At 36.7% G+C, this 12,713-nt stretch overlaps 1 protein-coding gene across 1 annotated transcript in view; it reads right to left on the minus strand.

Annotated features, from left to right (window-relative positions):
• LOC149081681 (cell adhesion molecule Dscam1-like) overlaps window positions 1-12,713 on the minus strand; it is a 226,242-nt gene that overhangs the window by 88,162 nt on the left and 125,367 nt on the right. The window contains exons 9-11 of the mRNA XM_089237083.1: window positions 9,726-9,888; window positions 1,487-1,648; window positions 1,104-1,391 (exon numbers count right to left, since the gene is read on the minus strand). Of these exons, the coding sequence (XP_089093209.1) occupies window positions 1,104-1,391; window positions 1,487-1,648; window positions 9,726-9,888 (613 nt within the window). The remainder of the gene's footprint in view (window positions 1-1,103; window positions 1,392-1,486; window positions 1,649-9,725; window positions 9,889-12,713) is intronic.

Raw genomic sequence — 12,713 nt, forward strand, 5'->3', positions numbered from 1 at the left:
TCCACTTTCTTGTGGAAATAATTTCTCATTTTTTAATTACATTACAAATTTAAAAAATAAAAATAATACAAAGTGTTCTATAAATTTTTCAATAGACTAAAAGTTTGTAAGTATTTGAAAAAATTTAAAAATTCCAATACAATTGTTGAAAAAAAGATTACTTACTGAAAAAAAAATCTTTTTTTTTTTTTTTGTAAAAAAAATATAGTTTATATTTTTATTGACAGAGGGGGCTACACGAAAGCAATTTATTGGAGACATGCAAGTCAAGAGCCCTACAAAATGCAGGGTAACGATTAACGGCTAACATTTCTGAATTTTCCTGTTGCTAATACTTCTTACCAAGCGCCAATACCGGTCATATCACCATAAAGCAACTTACTACCGATCGAGAGGATCGGAAATGAAATCGTCATCTATCGATGGTCGCCCCAGGTTCAGTAGGAAAAAAGTTTTTATTTGTGATCTTTACACAGGATCGAAACTGCGGAACCAGAAACTTTAATGGGGGTAGATCAACATCTTACCACTGTATCACTGGTAGGTGCATTTTTCCCCGATGATGATGCTTATTTAAGTTTTCATTGCCGTGTTTGCATTGGTGAATAAAGTAATGTTGGTGAAGTGGTAATACATCAGCCACGAATTTCCTAGCTTAATCTTCACGAGCGTTTCGGATACAGAAGAGATTGAAGAAAACTTCTTTGAAGGATATACGTGACTTGCTTTCGTACAGAGCATTGTATCGACAAAAATGGGAACTACATTTTTTCAGTAACAATAAAGTCTCCATTTGTAAAAATAACGTTTTCCGTAAAACGTATTCAAATACGCCAATTCGTATAAATTTTATGAATTTTCAAACTATTTACGAATTTTTATGGGTCACTCTGCATATTTTTTTTCAAAGAAAAATGCGACCTGAGCTGAGTTTGGTCGTTATATTGGACGATGGTCATTGTAGGTCGTCATATTGGATGAAAAACAACATGGGATTGATTGGAAAACAGTCGACACTCACATTACCGGTCATTTCATTAGGACGACCACAATAATGCATAGTGGTTATAACGATCGTTGACGATGCAGAACGATTATCTTACCGTTTACGATCAAATTCACAGTCCTGTTCGTGGATGCGGCGACATTAGTTGCTACACACGTGTATCGCCCCCTATCGTTGGCCGTGACGCGTTTGATGGTGATGATAGAAGAATCTTCGAAAGTGTGGACGGTGGCGTCACCATGCGCCAGAAACGGCTGGTTGTTTTTTAGCCATTGGAAACGCAGTGGTGTGTCACCAACGATCACCACGCAGACTAGTTTTGCTCGGTTCTCTTCCGCTAAAGTGATAGCTTCTGGTAAGAGCATACCGTTGATCTCCGGAGCGACTGCAAAAAAAAAAAAAAAAGTTAGATAAATGTACGGTTCGGTAAGCTATCGATTACACTACAAATATACAATAGAATACAATGCACGCACTCACCAACCACAGAAACATGCGTTGATCCAGATGCACTTTGATCATCTGGGCCATGGACTTCACATTTGTATTGACCTTGGTCTGTTGATCTTTGAATATATTGCACAGTTAGAGCACCGGTCGGGGATATTTTCTGCCGTGGTTCCGTTGGTAGTAAATGGTCTCCTGCAAATGATAGATTCAAAGTGAAATTTGAATAATTTGATGCAATAATCTTACAAGATGATCTTGCAATAATTCGGATGCGATTAAATTGATAAACAGGCGATTTAACGGAAGGGAAATAACTTTCGATCAGTCATCAATATCGTACGAAACTGAGACAAGAAAAATGGTTAGTAAGCAATAACAATGTAATGAGTAACGTATTCATATACCAGATGCCTAGGTTATAACTAAAGGCTTTAGTTATAACCTAGGCACCTGGTTAGTCTAAAGCTGACCTATTATGAGCTGTCTGCAGAAGTATTTACCGTTTTCATCGAAGAGTGGCGTACGTTTGGTAACGTCTTTTGTAAAGAGATGGCGGAAAGAAATGAAAAGAGGAAAAAATAAGTGGCTCAAAATTCAGCACTAGAGAAGGTGTGTTATGTTTTATTTAGAGCTTGATAGTAATTGTAGCTTATATCTGTATTGAGGTAAAATACGTGATTGCATGATGACATTATATCTCCAGCGCAGCGCATGCGTTTTAGGTCTGACAAAGATGTCGCATCTTCACGGCCTACCGAGCTCTTCAGAATGACCCTCTAACAAAAACCACGTATATAAATATTACGAAAGAAATGGCTGCTGATACGTTCATCTAAAATATTATTTCTGAGCAGCTGTAAAGCTGAACTGGGTTTATACGATGGAGCAGAAGATGGTACCCCATCTGGATGTCTACTCTCACTTCAAGGCAATCGCCTTCTGGGTCGGAATCACTGTTTTTTTGATAGAGTTTTGGCATCGTTTCTTGTGAATTTGACTAACATCACAGTTATCGGCAAGCAAATAGGATTGGAAACTATCCTGCTGTAAGTGTTTCAATTCGCTGTCATGATCAATCAATGAAAAAATCAGCTTATGTTAGAGGTGAAAATTAAGAAATTTTCCTACTGGCCAGTGGCGACTGTACCTGCTGAATCAGTGGCCACTCATGAACGTGAGCAAAAAAAAAAGAAAAAGAATTTCAACGTTGGCTCTTTTTCCTTTGAGTATGGTGGTAGCTTTATAGGGTGGGGTGCCTTGAGGAATCTTCATTCACCCACTTTTCTCAACAACATTTCCCTCCCCCCCTCAAAAAAAAACATGCCATACAATTGAAAATTTTTTCGACCCCTTAAAGGTCAGAGACGAGATATATCGTTCCAACGCAAATGGAAGAAATTAATTCATTCCCCCTTTTTTTTACCCCTTTGCCCATCATCACGAAACTTAGATGTTACCCAATGAGCGGAAGTTGTTTTCTTTATCTTTCTTTTTAGTGACTTGTTGTTCTTGTTTAGTGATATTTTCTGACTGAATCACATTTGTACTGTTTGTAGGTCTGTTACTCTACAATTACTACAAATGAAGACAGAAAAATGGTAGTGACTAGAACAAAAGATCTCAGTCTTCACTCTGAAATGTCTGGTCGTCGCGTGGCTAGAGTTAATTTTCACCTTTAGCATATGCATAACTTTTGAGTAAAAACGCTCTATAGTTGTGAATATTTTAACTGATATATTTCTTTTTTCTGTTTTCAATCCATTTCTTATCTGTTCATGAAGACGTTTCTAGACCCTCTTTGCTTTTACGTGGACATTTACTGATTTAGGTATCCCAAAACTTCAATTATAGACACCGTCAAACCGAAAGATACCCAGGCCACATCGCTATATGGCAATATCGGCTCATTGTCCTCATGAAATGGATACCTCTGGCAATTTATTCATAAAAAAGCATACATTGCAAAATATACATTACAATCATAACAACTATAAAATCATAAATCATCAATTATAGACACCCGTTATTATGAAGGAAATCAGTACATAATATCTCAATTTTAGCAACATAAATATTCATAAATGACCAAGACCGAGAGTTTAGATGCTCGAAAAATAATTCGGCTATAATCTGCTAAACCAGAAACGTAAAAGAAGAGACTATCAAAGAAAAGTTTAAACATTTTTTTTACCCATTCCACCACTTTATCTAAGGAATATAAAATGTGATAAACTCCAATCCTTTTCCACATCATACATAACAATTCCGCAAATTCCAAATATACCTGCGGATATCGACTCTGGCTGTTCAGGACAAGCGTTAGAGAATTTTTATTCACTGTTACACTCCGGGGTCTCAATGTGAAAATTCAACGAAAATTTCTTCATCTCACGTCTCAGCAAAGAAATAAAGCGATGACTCCTTTCTCGAGAAATATTTTAGCACGTAACTATTCCGAAAGTTTTGCCTATAAAATTGATACAAATTCGAAGTTTCTGGCTTTTAGAGACCCTCAAGGCTCAGTTTAAACTCGATTTTTTCCAATAACAAAAAAGAATAGAAAAAGTGCGAATTTCAACTTGAGATTTTTATTATCATTTTTTTTTACTTTGAATCGTTGGTAGCTTGACGAAATTTATATATTTTTATAAAATAAAATACAGGGTCGGGAAAAAGAAAGCCCAAAAAAAAAGACGTTCTCTTATTTTTTCCGAAAGGCAGAGAGAATGTTCTTTACTGGATACACATTCAACGCTATTATTTATTTTCCCTTGACTTTGTGATTCCGTCACTGGTGAATATCGATTCTCGCAAATCCAATTTCTTCTGAAATATAAAATTTTGTTCTTTCTCTACTGTATAGGCGGTTTTTGTGCTTGAGAAGCTCGGTGAAAATATTATCCGATGACAAACGGGTGCTTTCTACTTGCCAACAAACATTGAGAAATATCAGTTTCAACAGTGCGTTGAATCTTAATTTTTCTATATATATATTATTTATTGAATAAAAGCGTTCCATGCTGATTTGCTCTATATTTGATATATTATACCCTTTAAATAAAAATACATCATAAAATATATATTTTGAAATGTTTCATTTTTCTATTTCTATTTGTTATTTCGCTCGGTGTGTGAGATCAAAGAAATATTTGTATTTGTATTTCACGCTTTTTCTTGTTAACTAAAGTGAGATTTGTTGGAGAGTTTATATTTAGCTTTATTGTTATCAAACTCGTATCTATATTAAGGAAACTTTTTATCTGACCTTAGTGCTGATAAGGTCTAAAATTAATGTTAGAATTAAACAAAAAATTTAAATTTGCATTGAAAAAAAACCAAATTGCAATGATAGCTGTTAATCCATATGATTTGTTACACACGTAACCTTACGAAAATGCCGAACAAAAATTAACGCAAATCACCTAAGTATTAAAATAAATGATAAGCAATTAATGAGGCAAACAATAACTCCTACTTCGGATTGAAAATTCGAAACAAAGAAACACGTCATCAAAATCCAAAATATGCAAAAGTTCAACACATATATATTCAAGATATAATATTTAACATGTGCATGCGATAAATACCCAACATTGAATGGAATCAGAAATAACATCAGAAAAAAGAAAATATTACGAATTCCTATTTAGAGAAAAATCAGGAAAAAAAAACAAGAAATTTCTAAACTAAAAAATCTAGGGACAATAAAACAAATAAACGATATACCAAGTAATAAATTTCAACAGATAAATTATGTTTTTTTTATTCATTTTCTCGGTCAATACATATTTTTTTTTATCCATTTCTGATTTCGTGGAAATGTATCAGCAGCGCCTTCTGAAGTAATAGTTGGAATTCTCATTAATCATTTCAAAAATATTATTAAGTAATGATTTTTTCCCCTCTCTTTCTACAAGTTATCTACGAGAACAAATGAGAAATGTTGAAGAAAAATTATTGGAATTGCGCTTGTGAAAAAAAAAAATGCATATACTGTATTATCTAGTTTGTTTTTTTTTCTATTAATTCTTTCCATTTCTTTTTGTTTCTTTTCAGCATTGGAAGTGCATGAAGTGTAATTTGTTCAATACCACATCCATTATAAAGCACCGCAGGATGTTTAATGAATGATTTTTTTATATTTTTTTTCTCAATGAAATAAGAAAGAATTTCATATTCTAGATTATTCATATAATGTTTTTTTTCCCCGTTAAAAATTATTCAAAAGATTTTTTTTTTTTTTTTGTGGAAAGGAATTCAGGTCATCCTTAAAAGTTTACGAACATTGCATATTTTTCATCAGTAAATGATATAAATTTGAGAATTTCCAAAAAAAAGAAGTTTTTGGTGGAAAGAAAAATAGTTTCTTGAATTCTCGGAATAGATTTTTTCCGGAATGTCAACGTCTATTTACAGTTCTTAAGGTAGATCTCTTAATGACCGGAACCGGATGGTTACCATTCCCACTAGAGCAGGTATCCTCGAAATGCTCGCAAACATTCCGGATAGTTTCTTACAGAAGAACTATCAAGGATTGGTCAAATGTTAGTCTTGGTCATCCCAAGTTGATGAGCCAGAGAACATTCTTAATGACTGGAGTTGGTTCTCAGTTCGATTGAGATCCTTGGGATTATTTTTGGGATGTTTCTTCGATGTGTTCAGCAGGACTTTTTGCAGATTTGTAGGAAACAGACTGACAGTGGACGATTATGCATTATTGATTTATGATATCTAATACTTATTTAATTTCTGATCAAATTATCTTCTCAAATAGACTTTATATTTGGTCTCTAGTAGAGGAGGAGAGCCCTGGCTTTACCCGAAAGTGATTATGAAGCATATCCATGTCGATATGTTATGATGAACGGGATTGATCTATTATTATTATGCATAATGTCATTCGTCAAGTTTATCACTTTACTTTTCCCGATGATTATGCATAACAATCAAGCGTCGTAGGTGAATTTGATAAACACTAAAAACATTATCATTTTAACTGACGATTATACATAACACATCCAAGTGTCGATGGTAATTTGGTGAGAGTAAAAAGTTATCAATTTGCCTGTAATTGTTAGGGCTCGGATTTCCCCTGGCTGCGGTCTCCGGCCCTTATGTGCCAGTGGGCGCACGTGCAATTTTCCTCCCAAGTCAATTGGTTCAGGTGTCCATTTCAGTCAAATGTCTTTTATGTTGCATCGAGTTGGCTGTCTTCATGGGGAGAACGACGCGAGTGATTCGAAACTTGTGAGCTTGGAGCGAGGGGAGCCACCACTATAAATGTTTGCAAACTTTTCCGACACAAATCTGCCTCTTTCGAGGTAACGGAAGTAAGGTGCTTTGCATCAGTCCGGTGTTGTGAGCGGTTCTTTCTATCTATCTATCTATCTATCTATCTATCTATCTATCTATCTATCTATCTATCTATCTATCTATCTATCTATAGGTAGGCCGCTGTGGTGGTCGAGTGGTTATAGTGCCGGACTCGTGATGCGAGGATCCGGGTTTGAACCCCACAGTGGTGGTCGGTTGAAGTTGGTTTTCTGTGGTTCCCAACTTCAAGGCGCAAATGCGAGCCGATCTCCCCGTTAAAAAGTCTCGCCACAGAGAGCAACAGTCCTACAACGATAAATCATTCACCCATAACACTTCACTCATAGTTAGTAAAAACTGGGGGCAGATGACAGCACTACACATAACAAGCATTACACAGAAACAAACTTTACGTCAGGTTGCACTACACGTACACGCACATTCCCGCGCATGTACCGATTCGTTGGGGGGTTCCGTGGGGGGGGGGGGGTGCAGGTGGGGGTGTAGCAGTAGTAGGTAGGGGCTCGGGGATCCATGATGTTCTTAAGTCAGCCACCTCGGTGGGTAATTTGCCTGTTGTGGCGTTGTATTTGTATTTGTATTTATTTGTATCTACGTCTTTGAATTTTTTTTTTTTTCATGTTTCACTACATTTACCTGATAGAGAATATTTTCAAAATGTTAAGACATATTTTGCATAACTCATAGTTTTCGATAAAAAGTAAAATTTTTTCCCTGCTATTTCAATTCCGCTCTTGACTGGTTTTTTCGGTTCCGGTCTCAGACACGACTGGTCTTTATTCTTCTTCCCCTTTATTTACACAAAGCATCCAAAACGTACATCCCACCTTCTCTAACCTGGGCCATCTACGACCATTTATTAAAGGGTTAAACTCCCGCCAAACACCAGACATATGCTCACCAACTGATAATCTTAGCGTTCTTTTGAAAATCACGCACAAGCGCAGTGAATGTTTAGAGGTCGTCATTCAGGGCAGTTTCCCAAACCAGGCAATATCATCCCCGGTGGGCGATGGAGTGGGTCTGGGTCCTATGGGTTCACTTGAGGCGGGGGATGAGAGAAAAATTTCTGAAGGGGGCAATGAAATAAAAAGTTCTGGAAACTATGATTTAGGGCTAGGTTTTTTATGTACTAAAAATGAAACATCGTTGCTTATTGGTAAAAAAACCTGAAATTCAGGTTTTTCATCCAACCAGCAGCGACATTGAATTGTTAGAGCATAAAAATTTAATTTCGTTGCTGATTGGTTGAAAAAACATTGGATTTTTTAAACATGAACGTACTAGTCCTTCAACAACACTGGTGTGTGGCTGAAATAAATAGATCTATCTCTGAATCGGCAATGGTAACTCGTGGGAAAAATTGGCTAATATTGATCCATGGGGACTTTGATCCATGGACAAAACTTTTTAGCGTTTGTGGGAAATTTTGGAATGATTTTATCATATAAAAAGAATTGTTTTTATTTTTTCAAATTTTGAGCAATGATTTTCTAAAGCTAAATTCTCAGCTAGATATTTTCACCTATTGATTGCAACACATTAATTCTGAATTTGGTAGAGGGAAACATACCCAAAAGGAAAATTTTGGCTCGATGAGGTTACTATTAGTACATCTGATCAAGTTTGAGCAGGCCAGATAAACCCCCTCCCCCCCAATAGGGCGTCAATATTTTCAAATTCTTCAGAAGTTGAACTTATAGTGACGAAATAATTGCCTTATCGTTTGTGAATGATTCGTGTTTTATTGTGAAATCGATTTTTTAACATTTTTGCTCAAATAAAACCCACTGAAATCAACACTGAAAAACGTAGAAGACGTAATGACTAGAGGACGAGAAAAAAATCTTAATTTTTTTTCCTTTTCGACATTAAAAAATTTCTGTGTGTGTGTGTGTTTGGTGCATTATCACTAAAAAAAAAAGTTGAAAGCTGTACAGTCGAATCCCGTTTTAACGAATACCGTTATAGCGAAAAAATCTGGGTTTAAGAAACACTTTTCTGATCCCCCAAGTAAGTTTACATAGGAACAATGCAAAAACCTCAAATTCCTTGATAACGAGATTTTGTTATAACGAAGTGATTTCTCCGGTCTCTTGGAGTTCATTATAACGGGATTCGAATGTATTATTGATTCTCTGATACTCGTAGTGGTTAGTAAAACGAAGAATTATTGTATATATACAATAAGTAATGAGTCAAAATAGTTTAGACTGCATCAACACTTCTCATTATCATATTATTTTGCTGAAACTAATGTTATTTGAGATAGGAATGAATAAAATTTTGGACACATTTTTTTTCGTTTTATAGGGCATATACAGTTTTTTAGGGCATAAATGAATTTTTTCATAGAGCATTTTTTAGAAGTTTTTAGGGAATGAAAATCCCAGCCCTAGTGATTATAGATAATACACAAATAACCTGGTAAAGTTTGAGTACTCTTGAAATTAAACGTTTCACCGGTGATTATGCATAATATTCTGGCGTAATTCGTTAATTTGATTATTATGGATTAATTTCCCAAATGAGTATAGTATTTTGACTTACGTACAACGTTGTATAAATAATAATCGGATCCCAATGCAACGAACGCTAATTAAAATGAATTTCAGGGTTAAACGATTAAAATCGGGATTTCATGTTTAAAAATTCGCTAAAAATCGAGGAATTTATTTAATGGAATTTCGTTATGTCGCTGTCTGATTCCAGAATACGTACACAAGTTGATTATGCGAGTTATGTCTGGGATGTTCAGAAAACTTCCTTGAATCACACATAGTTCATTATATCCGGTTCAGACTCAATTAGAGGTACGGTCATCTAAATAATAAATTTTATCAAAATTTGCTCAATTTATCATATTTACCAATATATCATATTTACCAATATATCATATTTAATGAAGTGCAAAATACATTTCAAGCATATTTACCTTTGTACCATAGCACCTTCTCAATCGGGAAACCACCATAAGGACATTTCAGTGTCAGGTCTTCACCGCTAACTGCAGTCTGATTCCTCATGATTCTCAAGAATGGCGGACCATGGATATTTAGTCTTACGAAACTGAATGCTGCACCTACGTCGTTGCCAGCCTGTAGCAAACATAAAATCATACTAAAGAACACTATTTTGCATAATATCATTATAAATTATTTATAGTGAAACAGTTAAAAGTAATTACAGTCGGTCCCATTGACTCGGATACCAACGATTACTGCCCGAAATACATGATTATGCAGGATTGTGCTTTTACAACGTTAGTATGGTTTGTATATACACTGAGGAGCCAAAAAAACTGGTCCACCTGCCTAATATCGTGTAGGGCCCCCGCGAGCACGCAGAAGTGCCGCAACACGACGTTACATGGACTCGACTCATGTCTGAAGTAGTGCTGGGGGTAATTGACACCATGAATCCTGCAGGGCTGTTCATAAATCCGTAGGAGTAAGAGGGGGGGGGGTGGAGATCTCTTCTGAACAGCACGTTGCAAGGCATCCCAGATATGCTCAATACTGTTCATGTCTGGGGATTTTGGTGGCCAGCGGAAGTGTCTAAAGTCAAAAGAGTGTTCCTGGAGCCACTTTGTAGCAATTCTGGACGTGTGGGGTGTCGCATTGTCCTGCTGAAATTGTCCAAGTCCGTCGGAATGCACAATGGACATGAATGGGTGCAGGTGATCAGACAGGATGCTTACGTACCTGTCACCTGTGAGAGTCGTATCTAGACGTCTTAGGGGTCCCATATCACGCCAACTGCACACGCCCCATACCATCACAGAGCCTCCACCAGCTTCAACAGTCCCCTGTTGACATGTAAGATCCATGGATTCATGAGGTTGTCTCCATGCCCGTACACGTCCATCAGCTCGAAGCGATTGGAACCGAGACTCGTCAGACCAGGCAACGTGTTTCCAGTCCTTACCAGTCCAATGTCGGTGTTGTCGGGCCCAGGCGAGGCGTAAAGCTTTGTGTCGTGCAGTCATCAAGAGTACACAAGTGGGCCTTCGGCTCCGAAAGCCCATATCGATTATGTTTCGTTGAATGGTTCGCACGCTAACACTTGTTGATGGCACAGCATTCAAATCTGCAGCAATTTGCGGAAGGGTTGCACGTCTAAATTCTCAGCTAGATATTTTCACCTATAGATTGCAACACATTAATTCTGAATTTGGGAGAGGGAAGCATACCCAAAAGGAAAATTTTGGCTCGATGAGGTTACTATTAGTACATCTTATCAAGTTTGAGCAGGCCAGATACCCCCCCCCCTTCCCAATAGGGCGTCAATATTTTCATATTCTTTGCGGAAGGGTTGCACGTCTGTCGTGCAATTCTCATCAGTCGTCGTTGGTCCCGTTCTTGCATGATCTTTTTCCGGCCGCAGCGATGTCGTAGATTTAATTTTTTACCGGATTCCCGATATTCACGGTACACTCGTGAAATGGTCGTACGTGAAAACCCAACTTTCAGCGCTACCTCGGAGATGCTATGTCCCATCTCTCGTGCGCCGACTATAACACCACGTTCAAACTCACTTAAATCTCGATAACGTGCCATTGTAGCAGCAGTAACCGATCTAACAACTATGCCAGACACTTGTTGTGTTATATAGGCGTTGCCGACCGCAGCGCCGTACTCTGATTGGTTCCATATCTCTTTATTTGCATATGCATGCCTGTACCAGTTTTTTTGGCTCTTCAGTTTATATTGGAATCTGATGATGGATCAGCATTAAACTTAGTATGTAAAGTAAACGAAGATGACCATTTCTTACAGGATGCCTATTTTTGTAATTTTGCCGAAGTTAAAAGGGAGGTTGATATGTTTTTGGATTTACTTCAAGGATCGCAATTTCCTGCGAATAATCGATAGATGCGAATTCCGCTACATCGGTCAATCGTATTGCCAGGTGAAATGCATAGTTATTAAATTCAAATTCATAGACGGACAACCTGCTCAAAAGCCTAATTAGAAAGTTTTTTCTCTATCTCTCCTAAGGTAAGCAAAAAAATTCCACGCATCTAAGTGCAATATTCGCTGAAATATTTGAATTAAAAAAACAAAACAGAGAAAAAGTGCGGAAAAAACAATGATCGCGAGTAAAGCACGTTCTATTTTTTTGCAGTGTTTGCATATGGATTTTTTTTCAATTGGACGTATACGTCTATGGTAAACTTTTCACAAGTACATTGTGGTACGTGGTGTTAACCATGTACCCTGGAAAATCTGCGCATGCAGATTTCACATTCATCGATAATGAACTAATACGAATTACAGATGACTGGATACCAAGCACAGATAATTGAAAAGAAAAGTCACATTCTTCTGCCGGTAAACGAACCACCAACCTCGCACTCTCCGGGCGCGTGATCTACCATTAAGCTACAGAGGACATACATTTTCTTTCTTAAGAACACTGTGTTTCTTTTTTTTTTGACTGAACGCGACTACGCAATAGACAGACCGCCAAGTCTTCCAACAGCTCGTGTGGCTCGTAAAAAACGAACACCCTGCTCTTAGGAAAGATAATGTCTATCCTATGGATCTATATGATAGAGCACGCTCCGGAAAGTGCGCAGGTTGTGGTTCGATTTCCCCACAGAGGAATGTGAGTTTTCTTTCAAATTATCTGCGCTTGGTATCCAGTCATCTGTACTTTGTATAATTAGCGGAGGAGTTTATCGTTTCGTTTAATGAAATAATAATAACTAATAAAAAAGGGTAGTATGTCATCTTTTTGAAAAAAGAAATATATTTTTCTGCTCCTATTTTTATATACATTATCTATAAATATTTTGAAAATTATTTTAAAAAATTAATTTTGAAAATATTCATTCCTTTCAGGAGAAAATAAACTTCTGATATGACACAGCATTATGTAATTCAGACTAACAAAAATTTGATTTGTTTTTTTTTCTTCT

The sequence above is a fragment of the Pholcus phalangioides genome, unplaced genomic scaffold, assembly GCF_987345545.1.
Source record: "Pholcus phalangioides strain wild (caught in Gottingen) unplaced genomic scaffold, Ppha-v1.0 ptg000009l_1, whole genome shotgun sequence".
Taxonomy (NCBI): domain Eukaryota; kingdom Metazoa; phylum Arthropoda; class Arachnida; order Araneae; family Pholcidae; genus Pholcus; species Pholcus phalangioides.